At 43.7% G+C, this 14,809-nt stretch overlaps 1 protein-coding gene across 5 annotated transcripts in view; it reads right to left on the bottom strand.

Moving 5' to 3' along the window:
* The window catches only part of Syne2 (spectrin repeat containing nuclear envelope protein 2), a 396,202-nt gene that overhangs the window by 114,077 nt on the left and 267,316 nt on the right, over positions 1-14,809 (bottom strand). For all 5 annotated transcript variants that reach the window (XM_031355750.1, XM_031355751.1, XM_031355749.1 and 2 more), the window contains 4 exons: positions 11,070-11,255; positions 9,106-9,228; positions 7,401-7,583; positions 4,038-4,169 (listed from right to left, as the gene is read on the bottom strand). In XM_031355750.1, the coding sequence (XP_031211610.1) occupies positions 4,038-4,169; positions 7,401-7,583; positions 9,106-9,228; positions 11,070-11,255 (624 nt within the window). The remainder of the gene's footprint in view (positions 1-4,037; positions 4,170-7,400; positions 7,584-9,105; positions 9,229-11,069; positions 11,256-14,809) is intronic.

Raw genomic sequence — 14,809 nt, 5'->3', positions numbered from 1 at the left:
CACACACACACACCACACACACACACACCACACACACCACACACATACCACACACACATACACACCATACACACACACCACACGCACCACACACACACATACCACACACACACACACCACATACACACACCACACACACACACACACCACACACACACACCACATACACACACCACACACACACACATACCACACACACATACACACCACACATACCACACACACACACATACACCATACACACATACACCACACACACACCACACACACACATACCACACACACATACACACCACACACACACACACCACACACACCACACACATACACACCACACACACACACCCCACGCACCACACACACACACACACCACACACACATACCACACACACACACACACCACACACACACACACACACACCATACACACATCCCCAGGGTCTTACCAGCCTAGAGTGGCTTGGAACTTACTATGTAGACCAGGCTAGTCTCAGACTCAGATCTAGCTGCCTCTTCCTTCCAAGTGCTGGGATTAAAGACCTGTGCTACCACACCTAGCCCACCTATCTTATTTTTTGAAACAGGGTCTAACTTGCCAGAACCCAACAAGTGAATTATGCTGACTGACCACCAAGTCCAATGCCCTCCTCTGCCACCCTAGGGCTGAGATTACAAGCACAAGCCACAACACTGGTCTTTTGTTGTTGTTGTTTTGCTTTCATATGGGTTGTGGGAATTGAAATGAAGCTCAACAAGCACAGTTGCCAACTAAGCTACCTCCTGAGCCTCCAAGTCATTGTATTTTTACACCCAAGAAATTAACATGTCACTATGAACAAGAGAGAGTTCTGAAGTCTAGAGAAAGAAGGCGATTTCTGCCAAGGTGCAGCTAGTGTGGTGGGGCCAACCTCGGCCTTCCCTATGACTTCTGGGTTCTGGCACTCATTGTTAAACTAATGCCCCGATTCTATCTGCTAGGAGAGTTCTCTACCAGCAGAATTAACTCTTGAGTTGACTATGTTTCATGTTCCACTTTCAATAAACACTAAACTTCAATAAGAGATGCCCCCAACAAAAGCAGTACCACAGCCATTAGGATAAACTCAGAAAAACAGCAACCAGTGATGTGTAGGCCAGTAGGCATTCAGCTGCCATCAGCACTGTGGTACCCACAGCACTCTGGGCGCCCCTAGTGGGTCCAGAGCTGAGGACCACTGTCCCTGGGGTTAATATCATTGCCATAATGCTACCAAAATGTTACTGTTTTTACTATGTTGGCACAAACAGGTTGGTGGCAAATCCACAGACATCTTTTCTGCATCAGGGTAGGTGACACCAATTATTTATGGTAGGAAAGGCTTGCCAATCCTACTTAAGAATGTCCTTGATGAAGGCACACACGCTGGGGATCAGCAGTAGAGTGCTTGCCCAGCAAGCCCTGTGTTCAGTCCTCACATTGCATACCCCACACACATCTTTACTACTCAGGTGACAAAATGGAAGATGAGCTATAAAGTACTGCTGTGTCCCAAGCGCAATGACTAAAAAGTACTTCCGGGAATGTGCGTGCTGTGAGCTGGACTGCCCTTCCTTTTTCTTACACAACATTATTTTTACACAAAATAAAACAGACAATGAGCTACACTTATACACTTAAATGCAATTCTTCAAGATTTTTCTCAAGAAATGGTGTTGTATAGGGACTATGGAAACACATGAAGTTTGGGAAATATTGCATGATTCAGACAGTATTCTTTAAATGACCCAGCATGACATGAAAGGTCATGACATGATGTGTTAGAAGATACAGCACAGTCCTGGTTTATGGAGGGACCAAAACTAAGATTGTGAAGAATTCATCAATGAGGCCTGAGATCCCACTCATAGGTAGCCCTAATTTGCCATTGTTGAGTTTTAGTGTCTTGTTGTTGTTGTTGTTTTTATTTATTAATTCTATGTAAGTACACTGTAGCTGTCTTCAGACACCCCAGAAGAGGGCATCAGATCTTATTACGGATGGTTGTGAGCCACCATGTGGTTGCTGGGATTTGAACTCAGGACCTTCAGAAGAAGTCAGTGCTCTGAACCACTGAGCTATCTCTCCAGCCCCAAAATTTAACTTTATTTATTTATTTATTTATTTTGTTTTTTGTTTTTTTTTTTTGTTTTTTTTTGAGACAGGGTTTTTCTGTATAGCCCTGGCTGTCCTGGAACTCACTCTGTAGACCAGGCTGGCCTCAAACTCAGAAATTCGAGTGCCTCTGCCTCCCAAGTGCTGGGATTAAAGGCGTGCGCCACCACTGCCCGGCATTGTTGTTTTTTTAAATGCCCATGAAACTATGTGGCACATGCCTTTAATCCCAGCACTAAGGACAACGGATACAGAGGAAAGTAGAATTTTGTGAGTTTGAGGCCAGACTGGTCTACACAGTATGATCTTGTCTGCCATCATCCCTTCTAAAAGGTTGATCAGCGATCAAGTATGAAGAGTCTCATTTCCAAATGGGTGGTCACAATGACAGTCCCAGCTTTGTTCTAGACAGTTTTATGCTCCTGGGTAAATCACCATGGTTGGAAGTCTCACTTCTCCACTTCATGAATATTAAATCCTCTGGTAGAGCTAAGGAAGTTGTTTATTTTTTCTTGGGTCAGCTCTATTTGCCCCTTCTTTCCTGACACACATCCACTGCCAGCCAGGCAGTGGCTTTGTCTTGGTGGTCCATCAGGGTTCGTAAGGGCCATCGAGGAAACAATAGTGTGTGTGTGTGTGTGTGTGTGTGTGTGTGTGTAGTGTGTATGTGTGTATAGTGTGTATGTATAGTGTGTGTGTATAGTGTGTGTGTGTTGTGTGATGAGCCCCAAAGACTTGTCCTATGTGTTAAGAGGTCCTATTTCCTTTATTTGTACTTACACAACATAAGTTCTTTGAAGTCCTGAGTTTTTAAGTCTTTGAAGAAACTTGGTCCCTGTACTGGCTAGTTTTGTGTGTCAACTTGACACAGGCTGGAGTTATCACAGAAGGGAGCTGCAGTTGGGGAAGTGCCTCCATGAGGTCCAGCTGTGGGGCATTTTCTCAATTAGTGATCAAGGGGGTAGGGCCCCTTGTGGGTGGTGCCATCCCTGGGCTGGAAGTCTTGGGTTCTATAAGAGAGCAGGCTGAGCAAGCCAGGAGAAGCAAGCCAGTAAGGAACATCTCTCCATGGCCTCTGCATCAGCTCCTGCTTCCTGACCTGCTTGAGTTCCAGTCCTGACTTCCTCTGGTGATCAACAGCCATGTGGAAGTAAGCCAAATAAACCCTTTCCTCCCCAACTTGCTTCTTGGTCATGATGTTGTGCAGGAATAGAAACCCTGACTAAGACAGTCCCCTCACCCTTCTGAGATGCTCACACTGGGCCTGCATTATCAAGTCAGCAGTAATGGGCTATGTCTCTCGAATCTCTCATACTTCACCTTTCATGTTAAGCAAGTTACCCTCAGTGTCCCAGCTAGTAAATATTTGGGAGTTTTGAGTACCACATTACTGCCTGCCTGTTTCATCAGGTGTCAGGAAAAATATGCAGCTCTCATGGCCTGGGCCTCTATCACAACATTTCAATGCAGACGTACCAATATAAAAATGAAGACTGAAAAGGCCCTACCCTGAGAGATTTATGGCAGTAAAAATACAGTCCTTCATTATATCAATGTTCAGAGTTTTACTACCACTGACGTCCAGCCTACCCACTCTGTCCAACCCCAACATCAGCTTCTTGGGCACAGAGGAAATGCAAACCAAGACGTGCCGAGCTTATAGTGTGGGCACCCAAGAAGCCTCACATGAGGACTCAGAAAGGAAGGCCTACCCAGTTTCTGTAACTAGGTCTCCAGCCCAGGGGTTGCAATGGCGACACAAAATAAGAATGGAAAGAACATTGCTGCAGTTGGGGAAAAAAGATGTCAGGTACAACACTGTCACACTACAAAAGATTCTAGACACCAAGGGTAAAGTATGAGTGCACGGCGGGATAGACGGATAGGTGAGTGGATGAGACATACCTGCAATGACGGCAGGTCGGCCACTTGGTCCTGCGACACGTGTTCAGGGGGGAACTCAGCTGAGTAGTTAGCTAAGACCTGCTTCAGACTGTCTATTTCTTCATCACATTCCGCGGTCTGCTTTATGACAACCTATAAAATAACACGCAGCCCCCAAAGAGTCACTGTCACCACCTCAGTTACACCCAGGCTGCTTCTGTTTCCATCATCAGCCCAGCCCAAGTTCCTCAGAAATGCGACTATGCACCCACAGAGATCTCAATAGGAAACAAGAGCTTTTTCTAAATGAAAAACTATATTATTATTTTGTATTTATTTGAGCATATTGGGGAGTAGGAGCTGTACTGGCGGAGATCAAAGGACAACCTGCAGGAGGAGTCAAGTTCTCTTCTCCGACCACGTGTTGCCAAGATCAAACTCAGATTGCCAGGCATAGCAAGCAAGTGCCTTTCCCTACTGAGTCACCTTGCAGGTCCCCAGAAAATCTCTGTAGTCTATTTATTTTCTAAATAAACAAAATTTCCCAATGTAGTTATAGTCTATATTCCAAATAATACCTGCATTTATGTTCAAAATCTAGATGGCCAAGTTTGCCACACTGGAGCCTAACCTTTCCGTCTCACGAGACTCCAGGGCACCTCAGCCAGGCTTGAGACACAAATCGAATTAGACGCTTCTTTGTTCTGATGTGTTTCTTTCTTTTTCAAAAACTTTCATTTGTTTATATGTAGATATTTTTAATGTACGAGTGCTCTGTCTGCATATATATGCCCACATGCCAGAAGAAGACATCAGATCCCATGACAGGTGGTTGTGAGCCACCATGTGGTCACTGGGAACTGAACTCAGGACCTCTGGAAGGGCAGTCAGTGCTCTTAACCACTGAGCCATCTCTCCAGCCCCACTCTTACATATTTCTAATCTAGGGGCCCTACTCTGGGAAACGTTTTATAGCATGGTAATATAAAGTTCTTAAGTCTTATGAAACTACTGGTATGTCATGTACACCATTTAAGAAAGTTTCAGAATTATGTGTGTGCATGTGCACAGACAGACACATGTGTTCCTTGTATGTGTGCACGTGCACAGACACGTGCTCCTTCCACCTTTCTGGGGGTTCTAGGGATCAAACTCAGGCTACCAGGCTTGAAAGGCAAGCTTCTTTACCTCTTAAGCCATCTTGCCAACCTATGTATTTACCATACTAATATGGTAAACATGTGGCCCTTTCCACATACAGTGGTGGCAGGCCTGATCCTGACTGCACACAGCACATTATTTGATATTATGGTGAATTTTTCCAATACAGACATCCTCCCTGCTGTCCTTTAGCATTGGTGATGTGCATTTCATGAGTAACAGTTAGAATCTTCCAGAGCACGGTGAGTTTGAAGAATGAGACAATGCTAACCAGGATGTGCCACAGACTGATGTTCAGGGAAGAAAGCTCAGATTTACTTGTAGACTAAATGAAACAATCAAAGTCTGATAAAATATTAGAAACAGAAACAGATTTCAAAAGCAAGTCTTAGTATTTCTCTGGTGTGCATAACACTGAAGCAAAATGTCTTTTGAAATGACATGGTTTCTGTCCTATACATAATCCTTCTTGGTATTTAAATAAAATAGTTAACTAATATTTCTTGCTGCTGGCTAGAAATGAGTAACTATATTCATTGCACATACCTGCTCCCCAGCTTGCAGAAATGAATGCCCCATAGAAGTCATTTGTCTTATTTTCCACAACAGGAGTTGTCCCATTCAAGTGGGAACTAAAGGAAATGTCTCATATTCCAATATTTTTCATTACCAATAGCTTATTCGCTTTGAAATATATGAGTGGCACACAGTAAGATATAAAATGTTCACAAAATAGTTTGATGCCTAACTTGACAACAAATTATATATATTACTATATAATATATATGATATATATAAAATGCCCTCCACCATCATCCCTTTTCTTCTTGAAGAGGCCACTTTAAAGCACAGTTAGGGTTATTTTCCTTTGCTGACCAGAGGTCCAGTAAGATAGAAGAGATTAAAAATGACCCATCAAATTTGATACTTTTTACTTCACTTACAAACTATTTTTAAAAAAGGTACAGTGACTGCTAGGTCACTTTCCCCTCTGTTGGTATTAGGAGAGAAATGACATCAGTTGATTAGTAGCCAGGTCAGAGGCCAGAGGGTTGTTAAGCTTCAAATTAGGGAGAATAGGGCCCCCCAACATTGGAGGAACAGGATGTCCACTTCAATGCAAAGGGAGTTTTAGAAGTAAGAAGATATAGCCCTTTCTGAAGCAAGAGACACGGAATCTCTGCCCAGTGTGCCTGTGGGGTTCAAGGGTCTTTTAACAATTTCTGTTCTATGGGAATGACTGTTGGCCTAGGAATATAAACTCTGATGATTCTGGCTTGAGATTGGTAGAGTAATAAAACTTATGAAGGGGTGGGGAACTTTCCTGAGAGGGATGGGAAAATGTTAGAACAAAACGGCCCCCAGGATGGAAAAACACCAGAAGGTTCTAGAACTAAAATTCCTGCCTCTTTGCACAGGACCTAACCTTGACATAGGGTAACTCTTCAGTCTTCATTGAATCTTTGGACACAGGTCTCCCTGAGATGGTAAATGGCCCCGGGCTAGCTATGCCTGGTGTTGGGGAATACACTGAACAGGAAGAGGAAGTGATTGAGGTGGACAAGGAGACTGCTCTGTGCTGCTTACTTTATAGGCCCTCCATCTCCAGAGGCTGGAGGGCCTTCATCAGGTTTGAATTCTCTTTCCCTTGTTTCACACACACAACAGCAGAACTAACAAACACAACAGAACACAAAATGTTCTCAACTGGTACAAAGGTAAGAAACATGGGAGCTTGGGTGCAGGGGAGCGGGGAAAGCTTATTTACTTATTTAAACTAAACGCCACCTTTCAATTAAACTTAAAAACTACAAAGGGTGGTTTTTGGTTTTGTTTGTCAACTTGACACAAAGCCAGGGTCATCTGGGAAGAGGGACCCTCCAGCACACTGACCCATAGGTAAGCCTGTAGGGCATTTTCTTGGTTGACCCTTCATGTGGGAGGGCTCACTCCTGGGCAGGTGGCCCTGGATAGTATAAGAAGCCTGTCTGAGCCAGCCAGTAAGTAGTGTCTCCTCCACGGCTTCTGCTTCAGCTCTCGCCTCTGGGTTCCCGCCTAGGCTTCCCTCAATGGACTATGACCCAGGATATTCAAAGCTAAGTAAATCTTTCCCTCCCCCAAGCCTTTTATTACAGCAACTGAAGCCAAGCAACAAGAAGGATGCAGCCAACTTTTACTGGACATCCTCGTGCACTAAGCTGACTCTTGCCATAAGCCGCTCACCTTCAGTAACTCGTTTTGTTCCTGAGTCACATTTTCCAAGAGTTTCACATCTTGTAAAAGCTGGCTTGTCCTCTGAAACACAGGCAGGGGTTTGGTTCCAGTCTGGGGCAGCCTCAGTTCCACTTGGTAAGTCATTATTTCCGCAATGGTTTTTTTCATGGGATGGATGTTTTCAAGTATGACCTTAACAGTAGCAAGGAAGCCCAGTATAGAAATGAAAACAGAAACAAAAACCAACGAATAGACAAACAAATAAACACCCCTCCCCCCCACAGAAGCCAATGCAAGTTGACTTAGTGCAAATTGAAATATCTATATTTTAATATCGGTCTTTAATATGCAATTTCAATTACAATGCTTTATTTTTGATTGCAAGTATATGCATGTCCTGGGAACCCAACTCAGGTCCTCTGCAAGAGCAATATATGCTCCCAACCGTTGAGCCATCTCTCCAGCTCTGCATCTTTTAAAGCATTTTCCTTAACTCCGATCTGAGGTATGGTAGTGGTTAAGGGTCTTAGGAAAGAATGTTTGGGGAAGGACTGACTAACTTTCCAAACACTACATCATCGCTCAGACAACTGGTTCCTCCCTTCCTCCCTTCTCCTCTCTATATGGGACTGTGACTTAGTTCTGTATGCTGTCACTAGGCAGATCCTGAATCTTCCAAAGCAACTGGACCTAGCCCAGGGCTTCCTGCAGGAGTCCTTAAATAAAAAGCTCCCTAAATTGAACACAAGTATCTGGCCAAATTAAACGCTATTACAGATTTCATAGGGAAGTACTCTAACCCCCATTCCACAGGCAAGGAAACTGGGTTCCCAGAAGGAAGAAGGCCCAATAGAACTCAGATTAGAATTCTGCCTGATCCCCAAGTGCCTGCTGGAGATCACAAATCTGTACATTTGCTAAGATACTGTGCGTGGATCTTTATGAGTTATAACTTAGCTAATGGCCTCAGTACCAACAGAGGGAGATAATGAGAATCCAGGAAACATTCAAAGCATGATTGCTAGGGTCAGAAACTCCCCACCAGCTCACAAAAGCGCTCAAGGTCTGGGGAGGGCAAAGCTTAAATGACAAAGCAACCTACAGGAAAACTACTGCTGCACAAGGAACGCCATAAATACGATCTAATTGATTTCCATGGAGCTGTGACTAAGAGCACTGGCTGCCCTTCCACCCAAGCTCAGTTGCCAGCACCCACATGTTGGCTCGTGGCTGTAACTTCAGTCCCAGGGGATCCTACACTGCCTTCTGGCCTCCAAAGAGCACTCTGTGCATGTGGTACCTAGACATGTATAGGAAAACACTCATATACATTACATAAAAATAAACAAAAATGGGGCCTGGCGAGATGGTTCAATGGGTAGGAGCACTGACTGCTCTTCCAAAGGTCCTGAGTTCAAATCCCAGCAACTACATGGTGGCTCGCAACCATCCGTAATGAGATCTGACACCCTCTTCGGGTGGGTCTGAAGTCAGCTACAGTGTACTTATATATAATAATAAATAAATCTTAAAAAAAATAAATAAAAACTCAAGAATATTTCAAAGATATTTTCATATGTATTTACAGCTATTCCCAATCTCATCTGTATTACTCTAATGGATCCGACTTGTTGGTTCAAACTCTATAGCTTCATATTTTTAGGTAGACAGTTAATATTATTTAAAAAAAATTTCAAAAATAATTCATCCATACCTCCCCATGCTTGAGATGTTCTTCAGGTGGAAAATCAAATATTTCTTTGGATAACAGAATAGCTTTGATCTTTGCAACCTTTTTCTCCATTGATTTAACTTCAGACTCGATCGCAACCACATCCTAGAGTGTAGATACAAGATACTCCTGTAGTCTATGCTGCACATTAATAATATGTAACTCATAATACACTGTTATTAATCCTATTCTCTATTCTCATATTTAATCAAAGGGTGTTTGCCACTTACACTGCTTAATAACTAAGTTCCATGTACTGTATGGCTTTTAATAGAAAATGTTAAGTCCAAATGGCACCAGAAAGCATTGTGGAAGCCAGGCATGGTGGCACACACTTTTGATCCCAGCAATCAGGAGGCATGCAGATCTCTGTGAGTTTGAGGCCAGTCTGGTCTATAGAGCAAGTTCCAGGACAGCCACGGTTCTTTTACACAGAGAAACCTTGTCTCAAAAGATAAATAAAAAATAAAAATAAAAAAACAAAACAAAACAAGGCATTGTGAAGCCAAGATATTCATTGGGCCATTTTTCAGTTGCTCATGAGAACAAAGCTTGGCATGCTTCTAAGCCAGCTTCTAAAATAAACTCTTGAGTGTCTACACACTGTTTAGATTTATCTTTGGAATGTGTTTAAATATGTAAACACAAGTAGGTCTGGCATTTTGGAAATCCCCATCACTTTAAGTAAACAAAAAAGAAAAAAGATAAAGTCACCCTTAAGAAACTTACAGACAAGAAACTAGAAAATGGCCCTGGTTTTCTTCCCCACCCCCTAATGAGCACTGGAGGAACAGAGCGATGCTGATGGTGATGTCATAACCTACTCAGACTAATTTCAACACTACATCTCTTGTCTAATGGTTAATTTTCTCAGTGTCAACGTCTGTAACTGGGCTAAGAATCTTAAAGTAAAATGCTAGGAAAAGAAGTTGAAATATGGGAGGTATACCACATGTTGGAAGCACTCAGTCCTGGGCTTAGAGGTCAGGACAGACCCAGCATGATAATAAGATGATGCAGCTGACAAGAGAGACTTTGAAAACGACAGAGAAAGGTTGAAGGCTTAAAATTATAGCAGTTGGGACTTACTCAATAATGAAGAAAATGTTAGAAGTCTGAAAGTAAAAGTGCTAAAGTACAGTAATTACTTATAGAAACATCTAAATTATGACAAGTAAAATTACATTAAAATTTATTATTATTATTATTATTATTATTATTATTATTATTATTTTGGTTTTTCGAGACAGGGTTTTTCTGTATAGCTCTGGCTGTCCTGGAACTCACTCTGTAGACCAGGCTGGCCTCGAATTCAAAAATCTGCCTGCCTCTGCCTCCCAAGTGCTGGGATTAAAGGTGTGTGCCACCATTACCTGGCCCATTATTATTATGATGATGATGAAATTTGTTTTTTTTTTAAAGACAAGAGTTACTCTTGTGTAAACATGGTTGTCCTAGAACTCACTCTATAAATCAGGGTGGCCTCAAATTCATAGAGATCCACCTGCTTCTGTCTCCCTGGTGCTGGGGTTAAAGGCATGCACTACCATCGCCCAACTTAAAAAAATTTTTTTTTCACCTACAATTTAGGAATCTATACCAAATTATAGAATTCATAGTAAAGTCATTTCCATCAAAGGTCATAGAAGCATGCTACCACTTTGGGAAAGGCTTGACCTAAGAATTGACCTTAGGAATCAGGTCAAAGAGAAAATAAAAATAGCAAGTATTTTTCTTCATGTCTGGAGCTAGACCGCTCTGGGTGAAGGATGGGAACATGAATCTTGCTATTGTTGTACAAAGTAAAATGGAACCCAAGAAATAACATCAATTAAAAATGTATCTGCATAGTTAGTGTGCTCTTGTTAGGATTTGAGAGTGATTCCTGGTAGAATGTGCCAAATGAACAGTACACAGCACACAGTCACGACTTTTCAGTCACTTACATCTGCCACCTGCTGGACGTGTGGGAGGGCCTCCACTATTTGTTGCTGCAAAGCTGCCACCTGGTCACTTAACTCGTGGATGGTCTGGATTAAGTCATCCGTTTCAAAAATGATTGACAGATCTTCTAGATCAGTGAAAATGGAATGTAGAAGGCTGTGTTTCTGCTCAGAATCTTCCAGAGCCATCTAGATCAACAAGGAGAAAAGAGGGAAATGCCAGTCAGGTGAAACAAATCCGCCAAGTTCAGATCCAAGAGAATGTAGCGAACTGTCTCAAGAGCTCTAGGTCCTGGTCACTTCTGTGTTCAGAACAAAACAATGAGTGCTCTACTGTCAGCAGGGGTTGGGGGCAGGATGTGACTTGAGCATCTGCTGGCGGACCCCTATCAGATAAATAAATGCTGGTCGTCTGAAGAGTCCAAATTTTCCTGGAACTTGTCATACGACAACAGCTAACTCAAAGAAGTAACCCCAGCATCTGTTAGACGGTAAAGGAATAAGCAGGCTGAGAGGGTAAAGGAATAAACAGGCTGTGGCTGTAATTAGAGCCCCACTTAGCAATGGGAAGAGCCAAGCACTGGATGGCTGCGGTAACGGGATGACTCGAGGGCACATTGTGCTACATAGACATGCAGTTCAAATAAACAAAAGTTAGTTAAAGGACCTGCTATATAGCTCAGGCTGGTCTTGGTCCCCCAACCTAGCCTTCTAACCACAGGCTTTACAGTGGATTGCTACTATGCCCAGCAAAAGAAATTTTCTTATGTTTAGTGGAGAATGCTGATAGTCATGGTAGCACATGCCTGTAACCCCAACACTTGGGAGGTACAGGCAGGGGGATTAGGAGTTCAAGGCCAATTTAAGATACATGAGACTTTGGCTTAAAAAAACAAAAACAAAAACAAAAACAAACCAATCTAAACCAAAGGGGGAAAAAAGATAACAATTAATGCCAGGAAACGGAAAGCAGTATTTTACTAAGTATTTACTCCTTACACAGTATGCATGCGGAAAGAAGTGCGAGAATGCTGTATCGTGTGGGTGGAGGTCAGAGGACAACATGCAGGAGCTGGCTCCCTTCTTAAACCATGTTCAGGGATGGAACTCAGATCACCAGTCTCAGTGGCAGAGCGCTATTACCTGCTGAGCCATCCTGCAGGCCCAGAACAGCTATTTTAATTATTAGGGCAAAATGTGATTTTCATACAGGACTAGCTCTTACTGCCCATTTGAGGATTTACTAGGACCCACTGTGTGGGAAATAAACCTGTAGTTTCCCTTGCCTTACTTCTGCTCAGTCCAGCCATTTAGAATGTCCCAGAACAGTCTGAGAAACTCATTCACACTTAAGATGTACCGTAAGTACATCAGCACAAGGGAGCAGAAATATCCTTTCTCCTGAGCTTACTTTAGACCATTAAAAAAGAAAAAAAAATTGAGAAGAGCATCATTGTTCTCTTCTGTCTTTGCAAACTCTCAAAACTGATGAGGTTCAGGCTGCTGGTGTGGCCCAGGTGGGTGAGAGCTTGCCTAGCCTTGAGAAGTCGTAGTGCCCGTCTCCAGTATGACAGAAGTCTAAGGTGGGTGTGGCGCTCTGTGTTGGGTGTGGCGCTCTGTGCCAGTAATCCTCGTACTGAGGAATGGAAGCAGGAGGCTCAGAGGTGTCATACCAAGTTCAGAGACAGCCTGGGCTTCATGAGATTGCCTCAAAGATAAGATGGGAGGCAAGGCTGGCGAGCAGAGAGATGGCTCAGTGGATAAGAGCACTTGCTACTCTTGCAGAGCACCCACTTCAGTTCCCAGCACCCACATGTGGCTCACCTTCTGTTAACTCTTGCTCTTGAGGATCCAATACCCTCTCGTGGCCTCCACTGGCACTGTATACACAGTGCACTTAGATACATGCAGGCAATACACTCCCCCCCCCAAATTAATACTTTCAAAAATGGTGAGTCATAAAACTGATTTAAAATAGAAAGCTAATATGATCCTAGGGATGTAGAGAATCAACCCAAGGTATGTGGGGGAGCAGGGGATGAAGGACAAAAGGAATCACACACAAGGACAAGAAAAGGAATATGGGGGCAAAACCAGAAAATGGGTCCCACAGGACAAAAATGTGCCACCAAATCTCAACTGTCAGGGAGGAGAGGCCAGCCATCAGGGGAACACTGTGCTGCCTTAAATCTATAAAGATCTTAGACCATCTTTGAGGTCCAGCTACTATGGGAACTTATGAAAGAACTCCTTAGTGACTCTTTCTCCAGACCTAATAATGAGAGAAAGACCCCCCCCCCCCGGCACACACACTTTATAATCAACCCAGTCAGTACCAAACAACGGACAACCCCTGGCAGCCATGGCCCCAGGACGAGAAACACTTCCATTGGCTCTGTCTCTCTGACTGGCACAGAGAGGGGTAGTCAGAAGGACGGCATCTTCTGAGGCCTGGCATGTTAGACCTGACTTCTATTTCTATTGCCTCACTACTCATTATAAGCATAGCTGCTTAAAACCAGACATTTATATGGCTAGGTTCCAGGGCTCAGGCCTAGCATAGGTGGGCTCTACTCACAGAACCGCAGGCCCTGTGAGGCCCTCTGGAGCAGGGGGTGGGGTGGGGGTGTAGTAAGAAGGCCCCCTCCTGCTGGCTGTTGGGAGAGGAGGTCTCACTCTCTTCCCTGGGGTACCCTCTGACAAGCTGCCCATGCTCCCATTAATACCCCTCACTACCCAGGCTGGGCTTGTTTGGTTGTTTTTTGTTTTGTTTTGTTTTAAAGACATGAATGTAGGAGCAGGCTTGTTGGAAGGTGAAGATTTTCAATGGGAGAGTGAAGGAGCTGAAAAAGGGTAAGGGTGGTGAACATGACCAGAATCATTATATACATGTGTGTAGAGAAGTGTCCAAGAGCAAGTAAACAAGTAAAGCCTTCTAGGTGGGGCCTTGCACGTAGCTCAGAAGGCAGAATGGTTGCCTTGCCTGTATGAAACCCTAGGTTTAATCTCAGCACCATATAAACAAGGCCAAGTGGCATATGCCTGTAATCTCTGCACAGGGAGAGCAGAGAGACAAAAGGATCAGAAGTTCAAGGTCAGCCTCACCCATGGCAAGTTCTAGGTCAAGCCAGGACATAGCAGACCCCTTACAGGTCTTCTTTCAGGTTCACTTAAGCGGTTGATGGTCAGCTGTCAGGCACAGGGTAGATGTTAGAGCTAGAGGTTGCTCTTAACTTCCAGAAGCCCCATCAATATGGTGGCTATATTCTTCAAGGCAGCAGGAGACTCTATAGTCTGCTACTCAGAATCCTTGAGGGCTTGTGACTGGTGGTGCATTCATAAGGGTAGCCATCTCATTGCCTTAGCCATGTGACATGCCCTCATGGACAATGTGGCTGCCTCTTCTCATTCACAGGACTGATGGTCACATAGCCTTGGCCATGTGACAACACAATGAGCAATGTGGCTACAGGGAGAGGAGATCCTGTACCCAGGTAATGAGAAATGTGGTTATCATTTTAGAACTCTGTGATCCCTAACCTTCAACACCATCCAGCATGATGCTTTACCTCATAAGTGGGGGAAACTGAGGCCCATGGAATATATAAAACTACAGCATTCAAAGAGACATGCCACAGGACAAGAAGACTCAGAACCTGATTTCCAAACTCCCTGTCTAATGTCTGTCACTATCCAAAGCTTCTCTCTGTGTCTTGGCATGGTTATGATAAAGATGCATTTCT

The sequence above is a fragment of the Mastomys coucha genome, unplaced genomic scaffold, assembly GCF_008632895.1.
Source record: "Mastomys coucha isolate ucsf_1 unplaced genomic scaffold, UCSF_Mcou_1 pScaffold6, whole genome shotgun sequence".
In the NCBI taxonomy this organism is placed as follows: Eukaryota; Metazoa; Chordata; class Mammalia; order Rodentia; family Muridae; genus Mastomys; species Mastomys coucha.
The sequence above is the reverse complement of the archived record's forward strand: the minus strand, read 5'-3'. Positions and strand labels throughout refer to the sequence as shown.